The sequence below is a fragment of the Rhynchophorus ferrugineus genome, unplaced genomic scaffold (genome assembly GCF_030347505.1).
Source record: "Rhynchophorus ferrugineus isolate W39M unplaced genomic scaffold, kcgeb_rfMv2 rfM11, whole genome shotgun sequence".
Classification (NCBI taxonomy): Eukaryota; Metazoa; Arthropoda; class Insecta; order Coleoptera; family Curculionidae; genus Rhynchophorus; species Rhynchophorus ferrugineus.
The window spans coordinates 20094937-20110638 of NW_027472590.1; the positions used below are offsets into that span (position 1 = coordinate 20094937).

The 15702-nt window shown below is 33.0% G+C and overlaps 1 protein-coding gene across 1 annotated transcript in view; it reads left to right on the top strand.

Annotated features, from left to right (window-relative positions):
* Window positions 1-9797, top strand: part of LOC143204668 (uncharacterized) — a 49518-nt gene extending 39721 nt beyond the window's left edge. The window contains exon 3 of the mRNA XM_076417382.1: window positions 9658-9797. Within this exon, the coding sequence (XP_076273497.1) occupies window positions 9658-9738 (81 nt within the window). The 3' untranslated portion in view covers window positions 9739-9797. The remainder of the gene's footprint in view (window positions 1-9657) is intronic.
* Window positions 9798-15702: the final 5905 nt, after the last annotated feature.

Here is a 15702-nt window from a genome sequence, read left to right on the forward strand (position 1 = left end):
GTCGTGGTGGTCTTTTATAGCCGGGAACTGCATGGTACCAATTCACCGGCGTTGCCAACCTTTGAACTTGGTGTATGTGAATGCGTGGTGGCCTAAAAGGTCGTAGCGGTCGCTACATTACTCCCCTCCTAGTGGAGCTGCCGTGGAACGTACCTCCATATGGTGCAGGTTCCGGAGTGCACCCGCAATTACGAAATGAATCGCCTAGAGACTGCTTATAAGATAGGGATGCCAACCTGAGCGAGGAGTTTTACGGGTTCAGCTTCCATCGAAGTTGGAGCAGGACGTCGTTCGTCTTGGCGCTTTCCGATTTTTTTGAGGGTACCTATAAGTGTGGTGCTTTACGTGTCCCGTTTCGTGATGCAAGGATGTTCATGTGTTGATGTTATGCCTGATGGCCTTTATGTGGTTTTCTTCCATCAGGCTAGTCTTGTGGGATAACGTCGACCATGTATTGTTGAAAGCTTTCATTCCTCTCCTCGTGCTATCCTTCCATGCACGTGTCAAGTACCTGTTGAGTAGTTTATGTTGAGCTGGTTTACCTGTTAGGCACTTTGATCACGTCGGGGTCACCAATTGTAGGAATGTTCGTCTGGTCGGTTGGAACGTATGACTGTCGATGCGGTCGTTTATCAGAACGCTCACTACTATTTTGTGGAAGGAATGGTTGAATAAAAATTTGTTTATTGCGATATTAAATGATACGTGTGGTCGACGGGAGAATGGACAGGATATTAGCTTAGGTAAAGGAAGTACGGTAGCGCTGTGGAAGTGGTACTGTTACAAAGGGGTAAAGAAAAGAAAAGAGAGCGAGACGCCGTCGTGGTCGTCTTTTATAGGCGGGAACCGCATGGTACCAATCCACCGGCGTTGCCAACCTTTGAACTTGGTGTAGGTGAATGCGTGGTGGCCTAAAGGCTCGTAGCGGTCGCTACACATCAAAAGAATGCAGAAAGCGTTTGTTATTTTCAAAACAATGGATTAAAAATAATTTCGTGTTTTAATTTCACACCATTTTTTCTTGATGGGAAAAATATCGTTCAAGCGAAGCAATGGCTTGAAAAGTGTTAAGGACTCTGCTCCATCAGAAATAACAATAAAGCGTTTTTAAAAATATAAACGCTGACTTTGCTGACTTGAAACGTGGTTGTAGAGATACCGTGATGCAGAACGCAGTGGATGTCTAAATGAGTGTCCACAAAAGTGAGGTGGTAACACCAAAAAACATAAAAAAAATCCACAAAATCGTTTTGAATGATCGAAAAATTAAGTTGCGGGAGTTAGTTAATATCGTAAAGGTATCAAAATAACGTGTTGATTTTATATTGCATGGACATTTGACTATGAGAAAGCTCTATTCAAAGTGAGTGCCGCGTTTGTTCACTGTTGACCAAAAACAAGAACGTGTCGATGATTCTGACTAGTTTTTTGGCCATGTTTAAACGTAGCAAATCGGAATTTCTGCGTTGATATGTGACTATGGATGAAACATGAATGCATTACTTCACTACGGAATCAAAACCATCGTCATCTGAGCAACTGGTACACCTCGTCCAAAGCACCAGAAAGCACAACAATCGGTTGGAAAGGTTATGGCATCGGTATTTTGGGATGTGCGTGGTGTAATATTCATGGACTTATCTTGAGAAGGGAAATACCATCAACAGTGAATATTATATAGCGTTATTGGAGCATTTGAAGGCCGAAATTGTAAAGAAACGACTACATATGGCAAAGAAACAAATTTCGTTTCAAGACAACGAACCGTGTCACAAGTCAATCAAAACAATGGCAAAGCTATGTGAATTAAACTTTGAGTTGCTCTCACATCTGCCGTATTCGACAGATTTGGCTGCCAGCAACTACTGGATATTCTCAGATCTAAAAAATGCTCAATGGCAAGAAATTTAGCTCGAATGAAGAGGTTCTTGCTGAAACTGAGACCTATTATGGGACAAAATATAAATCGTTTTTGAATTGAAATGTTAGAGCGGCGCTGGCATGATTGTGTGGGTCTTGATGGAGATTACGTTGATGAATAAAGCCTATTTCAAAAAAGCATTTCTTTTGTTACTCACGGGACTTTTCAGCCCTTCTGTTATCAAGAAAAATAATATAAATTTGACTGTATTTTTTGCATCAAATGGTGAAGACACAGTGTATGATTTAACTATATGTTTTATCTTTATTAAGCGGTTATACATAATATCTTAATACATACTGAAAGAAAGTGTTGCCACAATTTTTCTTTATTTCATATCTTCGCGACCACCGTGTAACAGTAATTTAGTTAATGTTAGTAAATAATAGCAATAAAAAGTAGAGCTCTTATGGCATTTAAAGTGGAATGTTTTTTCCCGATACACTAGCCATGATATGTGGTGGAATATTGAAGAAAACGATGTAGAAAATTATATCAGTATAACATAATATTTGAGTAAATAAAATACACGAATTGTAATTTTGTAACAATCAAAATTCCAATAGTTCATTAGTACTTTTGCAAAATCTGGGTTTATTAATAATATTAAATCATCTTAAATGTCTTCTTAACATGATTTTTTAAACAAAAGTACAGTTTTTTTAAACATCTTTATTAGATACGCTTAGTTCAATCTTAATTAAAAATTAATTTATTATTACTTTTCATTTTCAAGTCGAGTGCGAGAAAATACATCAATATGTATTCTTCAATTATAAAATTATAATAACCTATAGCTATAATTTATAACACTAAAGGTATACACTTTTTATAAGTTCGCATGGTTTGGTTCGCTTCAATCTCCTGACATCCTGCGCGCTGTCAAGCAGTTGTATTGCTTCCGCATTAGTATGATTTAGTAATCTTCTTTCGTGTTTCAAGGCGAAATCTTGGATAACTTCTCAAATTCATTTGATTACTAGGTCATCATGCAATTCTTCCTTGGTTATGTAGCGATAGGCATTGGTAATCAATCGAAGAATCTTGTTTTGACAGCGTTGTATATCTAGTTGATTTGAATTTTAGTGCAACCCCATATTTACACCCCATAGGTCCAAATTGCCTTTTTAATTGTCTTATAGATCAACCTCTGTGATTTTAGATCAAGTTGAGATCTTCCGACTAACCAGTATAGTTGTTTTATTTTGGTTCTAATGTGTTTTGCTTTTGTCTAACATGATATTTCCAATTTAATCTACCGTCAAGATGGATTCCACGGTATTTAGCTGATTTTGCTTGAGGAATCGGGCATCCATTGAGTGATATAATTAAGTTTTTATTATTTAGCCGCAATGCAAAATCAACGTGCGCAGATTTGGAGCTATTAAGTTGAATTTTCCAATCTTTCGTCCATTTGTAGATTTTGTTGACTGCCACTTGCACTTTTTCTATTGCCCTAGGCAGGGATATATATTTTTCCATAATAATTGTGTCGTCAGCAAAGGTTCCAAGTAGTGTTTCTTTTGTTGTTCGAATGTCAGCAGTGTAGAACAGATACAGGAAAGGTCCTAAGACGCTACCTTGTGGAATTCCAGCCGAAATAGTTTTAAATGTTGAGAACGCCATTTCATGTGATACTCTAAATTTTCTTCTGAAAATATATGGCTCCAGCAATTGGCAATAGTTACGCGGTAACAATTTGCTTTTGAGACATCCAGGAATATTGCAGGGCAGTATTTCTTTTCCTCAAATGTACTTTCAATAGCCGCAGTTACTCTGTGCACTTGATCGAGTGTTGAATGGTGATTTCGAAAACCAAACTGGAAATCTGGTATTATTACAACATTTTTAACACGTTTAAATATTAATTTCTCAAATACCTATATACATATTATTATATAATATTATTATAAAATGTTATAAATGTTGCAGGTAGTAGCGAAATAGGCCTGTAAGATTCGACATGTTTTGTAGGTTTGCCAGGAAAACAGCAGTGACAATACTTATGGTTACAGTACTTCAACCGTCAGTTTTTCTTTCAAATACATTTTTTTGCAGAAATAATATTTATTTAGGGCAAAGTAAATAGCTGTCAGAAAGTAGTTTTTCAAAATTAGTCATGTCATCATCATCATGCCCGGCATGAAATTACTCAGAACAATGATTACATCTTCTGTCAAAATGTTACCAACTGTGGGAAAATGACTTGTTAGCTTGCCTTTTGTTAAAATAATAAGAAGTAACAAAGCTATATTTTAAAATTATGCAAAGCAGTGCAAGTATGTATACTACATAGTTGGACCTTCGAAAATTGCATAAGAAACTTTTTTGTCGCGGCTCTGTACTATATTATTGTTTTTATTATTAGATCGCAATATTACAAATATATACGAATGTCTCAATAATGATCCCGACAAAAGAGGAACTCTTTTACCTCCAGAACTTCAAAAAGCCGTTTCACAATGGACAGATAAAATTTAAAATCAATAACTCCGAACAAAAGACTAGAGAGAAACGTTCCTCCTTTATTTATGAAATATTGGATAGAAGAATTTCAGGAAATTGACAATAAAATTTAATTTGTTTGATATAAAATTGTTCTATATAAATTTGATGTTTTTATTTTATTCAGTGTAATGTAACAATATGAAAGTGCCAAGGATAGCATTTTGATGGAGAACTTATTTTATTTTGCTTAATATTGATTAATTATTGTTTTCTATTATTGTTTTAAATAGTCATCAAGTATAATGTGGAAGTTCAACAAAATACAGGTTTTCTTGCATCTCTTAAAAGGAACTTTTTTCTACAATATATAATTTTCAACTTCCAAAGGAAATATCATTTGAACTTAACAATTTTAAACATTGTTCTACCATGGAGGTCAAATTGATAGTAATTTTTAATTAAATGTAGTAATATTGATGATGGTGGTGAACCACACTCTTAATCAATAGCAATGACATAAAATCATTACAGACAATATCGATAACTGATGTGATGTAACTAATAACGATATATGCTCATGGTACGAAGGGAAGGTAACACGCGACGTACTAGTTTCTACATTAAAACTAACAATAATGGATGTGAAATGAGATGTGACACCATGTAGGCTGCCACTAGGATTAGTAGGCTTCGCTTGTGTAAAGCCAATATCACAAATAAACCAATTAAGCAAGGTTGTATACTCACTTCTCCTAACTCAGACTATGATGAACGTGCAATGCACTCAAGGGAAAAAGTCTAACAGCAAGGCAAACAAGCTAGATACGCTGCTATCAAGAGCCGGCAGGATTCAAGTTACAGCTAACAATAACATCAGTTACTTTGATATCCACTTTGAATTCCGTTTCTGGCTTATACAAATTTTGTAATTTATATTTTATAATCGCAATGATAACATGCCATTATCTCTAATTTAAAAATAAATAATAAAATGGTTAGAAGGTAACAAATGAAATAAATAAAATTTAATGAAGTTAAAGAGAGAACAGTGTAATGCCATGAGAACATACTCACCATTTGATGAAACTCAACTCAACAAGTGTTATAATTATGAACGTCGCGTCGTCACAAATGAACTTTTTAACGTCCCTTGAATATGTTGAGATATCACTTTTGGCAATGGTCCACGAAAAAGTATTAACAATACTAATCTCACAAATAAAGAGAAGCAGCATCTTCTATTTCTCTTTACATTATCGTTCAAATCTTTCTAAACATAAATGACACAACAAGTAAAAAACGTCTATAAACGATTTATGATTTCCTTGAATGGTGCATGATTTTGTATGTGTCAACAAATATGAAGTAGAAGTTTAACATACAGTTTCTCTTACTTGTCTAAAAATAAACAAGTGCTTTCATATCACATTATTTTGAACTTCTAAAATATTGAACTTAAATTAGCCATTTTAAACACTATTCTACGAAAATGATAAAATTGATTTTAATTTTTTAGTTAAAATTAACAATAAAGTAACAGTTAATGACACGTAATAAAAACTAAATCCAAAAGCCAGATATATGATGTGCGGCTATAATGCTATCATAAATATATGATATAAAGTAATTTCTGTTACAGATGAATCCACATCTAAATAAATTCTTACAGCCAGAATCTCGATCATTAATCCAAACGTTCTGGAGCCCCAGAAGACACCAAACTATATTTATCAAAACATTCGGCCTGCCAGCGTTGCAGCTTTAAGTCAAATCCCCTTAAACATAAATCTCTATGTTTATTGTATCCATTTGTTTCTAAGATTGTGTTTATGTTCTCCCTGGGGAAGACAAAGTAACTGCAAGTAGTTTATTTTCGAAGTCCAACTTTATTTTCCATCAGATCGGATACGGTCCTTTTAAATTGTGGTGCACTTTCTGTTATGATTGCCTTTTTTCCTCTTTTATTAAATGGGTTAAGTTTTAGAAATTTTATGTCGATTCATTTCTAGTATTATGTTTTATTTTCTCGAACAGTATTTACTTGATGATCGTATAATCAAGATCAACATTTATAAATTGTCGTGAACAACTATATTTGTTTTTTTATTATTATTTCCCTTATGGGCCACAATCCGTCCGGTGGGCAATAAGTATTTCTCATGTTTAGATTAACCATTAAATACATAATATGTAGCAAATTACTAATATCTAAGGATTTTGAAAAACTCCTGTTGAAAAGAATAAAACCGATCATAGAGAGAAAAACCTAATACCAACACACCTGTTTGGATTTATTAACAAACATTCAACAATTGACACACAGAATAACAGATGTTATTGAAAAAGCCTACAAAAGTAAAAAAGTATGCTCAGCCATATTCTTAGATGTAGCACAAGCCTTCGATAAGATTTGGCATGAAGGGTTTGTTCATAAACTACAGAAAATGTTACCAAAAAAACACACCGGACTACTAAAATCGTACATTACAGCCAGAATGTTTAGAGTTACACAAGAAGAAGCTTACTCTACAATAAAAGAAGCTAAAGCAGGAGTACCACAAAGAAGTGTACTGGGGCCAATGCTTTATCTACTCCACACTTGGGATATACTACAAATGGAGAATATTATGATGGCTACATTTTCTAATGAGACTGCGATTATATTCGGAGAAAATAGTGAAGAAGCCACGCGAAAATTACAACAGGCAAGTGGCAGTATAAATAAATGGACCCAGTTCACCTACAATCAGACCGTACAAGCAACAATAACATTAAATAATACTATTATTGTTCCATATAGCAACAACGCGAAATATCGCGGATTGAATATTGATGCAAAACTTCGCTGAAAGGAACATATAAAGAAGAAAAGAAAATAACTCTATCCTAGCTGAAATGTAGGAGGTTAAGAGTTGAACGTATTGCTTCGAATAAAGAAATATAAAAGGAAATCATTATTTCAATATTTTAAATATTTGATCAAATAAAATAAAATGAAACGAAATTAATCGGTTTATTCAAAATATATCAAAATGAATTGTATATTGTTGTGGTTTTTCATTGTGTGATATTGTGGCGTGAAACAGACTAAATTCAACCGTGAATATTTACTCTACAAATATTGTTGCATTTAGTGAACTATCGAAATGGCCGGGCTGATTTTACTATTTACATTACTCAAGGACTTTTATTTTTCAAGTTAAATGTTGGTATTTATTTATTGCTATTATTTTAATTCATTAAACCTCGCAGTAAGCAATTGATTAAAAAATAATTGCTTTTTCGAGAAGCTGAAATAAAATAATATTATATGAAGAAAAATGACAGCCACAGGGTGGAGAATGTGCTAGAGAAAAATATCATAATTGACAGATCCAAATATTGTCATGATACGTGTTTTGTTGATGCTGCTTATTGTGTTTTCCATCTAAAAGATTGATTTCGCACTAGAACTCTGTGAGGTATTCGCTAATTTTTACTTGAATTAATCCGTATAAATGTAGTCTGAGGCTACAACAATCGAATGACTGTATTTTTAACAGAACCTCAGAGAGAAATACAAAATTAGCATTAAGCATCGTATTTGAAAGATCTCAATCTTACATTAGTCAGGACTGTAACACTGTCGCAAGTCTCGGAGTCATACAGAAAGATTGGAAAGATGAGCGTTGGAAATAGGCAGATTGTAGTTATGATCCTTTCTTCCATATGCATTAAAGTTGGTGAAAAGAACGTCTTACAAGGAATATTGGTACATCTAGATAACATCCTATTCACACCGGTGCACATAAAGTTGAGGCACAAATTGATTAAATCAGATACCAAGGAAAATGAATTATGTGAATAATATCAGACTACTATTAGACGCTTCAGAGAGACTTTGCAGGCTCTTCCCATAAGCGAAAAGGTACAAAGACGGTCACTGGGAAAAAGAAGAGGTTGTAGTGTATGATAGTGGTAGTTGTTGCTTTGTAAATAACATAATATCTTCAAGTCTATTTTCTTTTGTTTCAATGTGATAACTCGTTTACATAGATATCCAAATTGTCAAGATATATCGTTATACTGTGCCTATAACAAAAAGGAAGTCATTTTCGGATTCATTACATCCAAAAATATAAAGATTACATGACAGAACCTAAGCAGCTTTTAAAATTTATTTTTATAGGATTGTGTTATTAATTAATAATGTGTATATTACATTTTTATTATTGTTGATATTATTGTTTATTTTATTATTAATTTATTCATCTATTACTATAAACATTTCTGTATTATCAATAGGGTCAAGACATATTTTTTCTCAAGAGTACCAGCTTTTTTTGTAGCCAGTGATTTGAGATGATTTTGAAATAAATAATATTAGATTTTATAATGGTCCTATTTTGAAGCGTTTTGTTATATAGAAAACCTATTAATTAATATTCATTGGATCTAGTCGTGAAAGTTTTTCCTGTTTGAATACCGCATGTTTGACGTTTGGACATGTGACAGCATATATTTCTTTTCTTTCGAATAGTTTGAGAAGAAAGGCGCTGAAACAGGTCGTTTGGTGCGATATTTCGTCGAAATTAGAACATATATACTTTTGAAGGTTTTAAATGATCTATCATTTTTCTTGATTTTAAAAAATGATGAATGAAACCAATCATTGAGGATAAATATCTTATTCAGGATCATCGAATTAGTTTCAGGAATTAACATTCCACGAAATCACTATAAGAAAATAAAATTTGTTCTGTAATATTTTTAGATATTGCTCAAGCTTTCAATAAGTTTCGCATGAAGGTTTAAAGCATAAGATTAAGATGCTTTTCCCTGACCAGTATTCACAAAAATTTATTCTCATTCTTAATTATTTTTATTATTCTCTATCACCTTGCAAGTTATCCTCATTTCTTTAATTTTTGTCAGCCTTGGAACGAAAATACACAACTTGTTTGGAATTTTTATCGACGCATAATTACATAATGTTTATTTATAATACAAAATTATTAAAATATTGTATAAATAAGACTTGCATCTATGCAAACCGTCCAGTGCATTCAAAACAACTACTTCACGCGCAGATTTCGAGCGTTTTAGTGCTCCTTTAAAATAACATTATTTTAAACGACAATTTTTCTTTAAAATTCACTTTTTTTGCAGAAATAACTTTTACAAGCTTACTCATCATGACAACAGGCAGTAACAGCCATTAACAATATATTATCAAAAATTTTTGATGGAAGAAGCATATAATGGCTTCACCAAGCAGTGTTTCTAATAACTTTATTCTGGAACTGTAGAAGAACATGAACCCACAGATGAATATCGATGATTGTCAACTTGCCCAAACCGACGATGCAAATATTTCGGTATGCAGCTGAACAGACGCCTAACCTGGAAGCACATACTCGCTAAACGAAAACAACTTGGACTTAAATTATATCAAATGTATTGGCTCATCGGGCGCAAATCCAATTTATCATTAGATAAGAAGGTTGTTATATAGGGTAATGCTAGAAAGTCTAATATAACAACCGTACAACGGTTCCAAAACAAGATGTTACGTACCGTTATGTTATGCTCCCTACTATATTTCAAATAATACAACGCGACATTCCTCTAGAAGTAATAACGAATATAATTCAGTGTATTTGTGTGAAGTACTCTAAAAGAATGTTAGTGTACACCAATGTGCTTGCTAATGAGCTGAAGGTGCAATGTGATGGTGAAGTGTGTAGACTAAAACAATTAAAATCATTTAATGTGGGTTATATGATAAATATATGGACTAATACATATAGACTTTAGGATAACATTTAGAATAGGACTAACTGATTAAGGTAATATTTACAGTTAATGAAGTGCTCTTCTACACTACTACATGTCATGTATTATAATCATAAGAAATTCTGATTGCCCACTGGGAAGCTTGTTGAATAAGTTAATAGTAATTTTAAAAAATTGGAACTGATTCAATTTTGGATTAATTTGATTGTAATATATTAGCAAGGTATAGCAAATAATGTTCTTTGTGCTGTTCTTTATTGAATCATTTTGCAATTTTAAAATCAGAAGCGCAATTTTTGCCTATATTTTCTGTGAAACATTTTTACTAATGAATTAATTAACGTCAATTTCGATTCATGTTGCTACGCAAACATATTACTCTATCTGGAAAATTAGTCAGTGAAGTTATGGCCTAATTAATATATGCACAAACTTTATTACCGCATCAATTGATTATATTAACAGGAACCCCGCACGTAATATTGATATACGCTTAATTTAACCGAGTCTTTTTTGATGTATTCGAAGCTAACAGGAGCCCCGGACAATTAAGTCCTCTTTCGTAAAAAAAAACCAACCGAACTTGTCGGCCATAAATATTTAATCTTCGTCCTGTTTCGCGTTCTCCCGGTGTCGTGCCAACATCGTTTAGGCGAAGGCCCAGGTGGAAAACTGCCGCAGTAACCGGATTCATTTCCGGCTGAGGGCGCGGGATTTATGGAGATAATTGTCGGTAAAAGGGCCGCCCCAACATCAAAAGGGTTATCTGCGCGATACACTCGTGACCTCGGTACCGCAGACTGGTAGGGCGCGAGACCCGACGTCGAGCGCCCTCTGTTTAATTTTCGCGACCATACGATCGAGTTTGAGTATGATTAAGGGGGGTGGGGATGGTAGAATGGGACAGCGGCTTTTTTTATGAGCGATCTTGATTGATCATTGTTTTTTGTTCGGAGCTCTTTATTCCCAAGCGTTTTTCATTTTAAGTCTGTGTAGGTTATTATTATGTTTTATTTTTAAATTCTTTTTAGGTCTTTAAATATTGAAAGTAGATTAAATAGATTTAGTTTTTTTTTCTTAATATTCATTTAATTTTTAGTAGATGCAGCTTATGACTGCACTGACTGCACTTTTTCACTCCTCTGAATCAGAGTATAGACGCAGAGGAAGAGACAAAACAATTGTTGATTAAATATTAGTACTTGGCTGAAAATGTGCAAACTGATTGCTTCTATCGTAAGAACCATTTGGCGTTCTGAAGCTAATATACACATTCATGTGCAAATATCTTATTAAATATTTAATTACCGGTAGTAATGTATAAGACCTGTTACAATTTGAGTGGGACTTTTTCTAAATTTTGGCCCATGAATAAGAAATTTTTCTCTACCATTGTTATAAGATAAGAGATATAAACAATAAGATTGTTTATTGAGGAATGTTAATAACTATATAACTATGTTTGTCTCCATACATCAGCCTTTATTTTAAAATTTTATGTTTTATGTTTTACAAGACTTCATTCCATATTGTCTTTCAGTTTTTCCTCTTTTTGTATTTTTATTATTTTGCCTATTAATGTCTAATTCATTCAAATTTTGGTTCTTGTTTAGTGCTCAAGTCTGTATATTGTTTAGCAATATGCACGATGGTCAAGTCTTATTATAACATGTTTGTTTTCTAGTTAGCCCTAACCCTCAAAAGATGCGTGTATAAATCTGACAGCTGTCGGATCATTAGTTTGTGAATTATAGCATTTTGAGTTATTGTGAAAGAAATGGATACAAAAGAATTTCGCGTGTTGATAAAATATTGCTTTTTGAAGGGAAAAAATACAGTTGAAGCAAAACTTGGCTTGATAACGAGTTTCCGGACACTGCCCCAGGAAGATAAAACAGCAAGGATTGGTATGCAGACGTGGTGAAATGAGCATCGATGACGGTGAACGCAGTGGATGCCCAAAAGAGGTTGTTACCGACGAGAACATTGAAAAAATCCACAAAATGATTTTGTAAATTGATAACTGTAAATTGAAATTGAATGAAATAACAGTCACTTTAAAGATATCAACTGGACGTGTACATTACATCATTCACGAATGTGAATGTGTGGGTATGAGAAAGCTCTGTGCAAAGTGGGTGCCGCGCGAGCTCGCATTTGGCCAAAAACAACGACGAGTTGATGAATCGGAGCAGTGTTTGAAGATGATCAAGCGTAATAATCCGAGTTTTTGCGTCAATATGTGACAATGGATGTGACATGGCTCCATCATTTCACTCTGAAGTCCAATCGACAGTCATCCGAGTGGACTGCACACGATGAACCCGTTCCAAAGCGTGGGAAAACGCAACAGTCACAATAATTTTCATTGACTACCTTGAAAAAGGAAGGATCATCAACAGCGTCTATTACATAGCGTTATTGGACCGTCTGAAGGACGAAATCGCCGAAAAATGGCCGCATTTGAAGAAAATGAAAGTGTGCACAAAACAATGCACAGTGTCACAAGTCAGTGAAAACGACGGCAAGAATCCATGAATTGGGCTTCGAATTGCTTCCCCATCCACTGTATTCTCCAGATCTGGCTCCCAGCGACTATTTTCTGTTCTCAGATCTTAAAAGAATGCTCGCTGGGGAGAAATTTTCGTCGAATGAAGAGATGATCGTCGAAACTGAGACCTATTTTGAAGCAAAAGACAAGCCGTACTACAAAAATGGTATCGAAAAGTTGGAGGGTCGCTATAATCGGTGTTTCACCCTTGAACGGAATTATGCTAAATAAAAAAAAAATTTGCCAAAAAACTGTGTTTTGCTGTGGAGAAAATTATTAATTGGTAGCTTATTATAAATTTTATTCTAAATTTTACCAAATATATATTATAGTCCTTTCAAAATAACAGTGAACTCACCTCATTAGAATTTATAACCTCACAAAGTAGCAAGTTGCTGCTTCAACTTTTAAGTTTGTTTTGGCTTTTATGTATAACAAAATTTTAATATAAATAGCATAATAAAAGAAAACTATTGTTATCATCTATAATTTATTTTTACACTATAGTACATCTAATGCTATTTTTAATAGGATTTAAACTACGTTGTTTTATTATATTTGCATTGAACTCTTTTCCACACCATCTATGAAGTAGATTTCTAGGAGCGTTTTTATGTAATTGTATTCTGTGGAGACCTAATCTAATTAACAATGTTATTTATAATTAATGTATCTTATTTGGAGAGCACGTTTACCTTTTACGTTTAGTGCTCGTTTCCTTCGTTGCTATGTTTCCTTGTCAAGTCATTTTGATATGACCGTATTTCTCTGTAGTTTCTTTTGTCGCTGCCTGTATACATTTTTTTAATATAATTTGATTTAATCACTGCGTTCTCCCTAATGAATTTGTGATATCTGCAACACAGTTAGTGTTAGTGTTCATTCTTCATCCATACCTTCTAACCATTTGCTACATCCATGCGTTCTAACCATTTGGTTAGAATGTATGGATGTAGCATTTGCTCATGTACATTCTACAGTTAACATATGTAACACTAACATATCATATCAAACACTTACTCACGATTCCACTATTTGACAATTTCTTCATTAATATGTTTGTTGTGTCCACATATCCAATCAATTCTGACCTGTATGTCCTTCTCGATATGCATATTCATTGTAGTAATTCTACGATGCTGCGCACTCCATATTAACTCGATAGGATTGAATATGCAGAGAAAGACGTAATATTCTGTGGTCATATTGTTGAGCCGTCTGCTCTACTCTGTATCTTTCTTCAGGTTTATTATAAGTTTTTCTAATTATTGCAAGGTTCATTTCTAAAAATGTAAATTACATAAAACGCAATTAGACATTTAATTTATACTCTATTTTTGCACCTCCTCTCTATCTCCATTTATATATTTGATAACAATTTGTTCGCTCTTTAACATAGTGTCTTCAAAACTTCATTTGTTTTGCAAGCCATTCCTTCATTACAGTGTTTTTCAATCTTTTTGTAAATATTTTCCATCAATATGCTATTTGTATGGTGCATTGTCCATAACAATAGCTGATGGTTTCCCTGAGTTCTTCAAAAGCAGGTCTTCGTCGCCCTTATACTTCGAGAAAATACTCTGCTCCAGGAATAAAACTATTTCTGTTTCCAGCATGAAGAATAATATATCTGTAATTAATTATTAATAAGAATTATGACTAACAAAATCTAATTAAATATTATTTTAACTTTTACTTTTTTCCATCAATGTTTGTTATCTTTACGCTCTTTTTATTAACACGTTGCCATGAGAGGTCCAATAGTCTATTTTGAAATATATATCTCGTCTAGATCCGCAGATTGAAAAAAACTAGTTTTTCTTATATTTTTATATGGTTTAAAAAAATTATTTCTTTAAAGAGCAATATCTGGAAATTCCATTAGCCCGCTTCGTGGGTTATCTATACATAATTTAAAACCTATGTTTCCTAACAATGCATTAAGATATAAGCACATACCTCAAATAATTGTTTTAATTTATGTTTGTATAATATATTTATATATTATGTTGACGGAACAATAAAAGGTCTTGCAAGTCGTGTTTTATTGGTTCCATATATTCAAAAGAGAACATAAGACTATAGAAATTACGCCGTCTATTGTATGTTTTTTGAAATAATTTCACAATTCTAGTTTTATAGTTTATTCTAGTTTATATGCATGTTTTTTTGGATAATTGAATTATTATTTGCTAATTCTATGGTTATGGTTTTACTTACTTGTTCACAAGAAATAAGAAAACACTCGCCTTTTATTGGCGATAGAGTATATGAATATATATTAATGCCAGTAAATATCAGTTATGGGATACTAAAATTGAAGTATTAAAAATTACAGAAAACTATATCAATTTTCTAAGCTTACGTAATGGTCTAGAATGTAAACTTTAACTAGTTATCTAATATTGTTTGGCATGTTAAATTTGTGTATATTAATGTTAATGTCATTATTCATAGCGGTTAATAAAAAGTATGATGTAAAATCATGTACGGAATGGGTGCTGACGTAAAGTGTTCGCAGACAATATTATACAATATTTGGAGTATGCAAAGTGCATAGATGCTACTAAATGAAAAATATGAAGTTACAGGAGCAAAATTCAGACATAGAAGGTATATTTACAGCACATTGGTGGCGCGAAAAAAACCAAATGTAAAAGAAACACACCAATAATATGTCAATAAGCATAATTAAATATATAGGTGGTGATCCATCGTTATCAAAATATACCATATTATATTGTCTTTAATTTTCATTAATGTTTTTAATGCCTCCATTAAATGTTTTTATTTATATTATTTTAAGTTATATTTTTTTGAAGTTATAGCAGAATAAGAAAGGCACATTAGTAAATCTGAGCAACAATTTTGTTTTTTTTAATTGCATTGTATTTTTACTAGTCGTTGACAACTAACCTACAATTTTTCTTTTATAACACCTTAAATCTTGATATATATCTAACCCATATGTGTTAACTCTGCTTTTTTTTCCATTAAGTGCACCTTA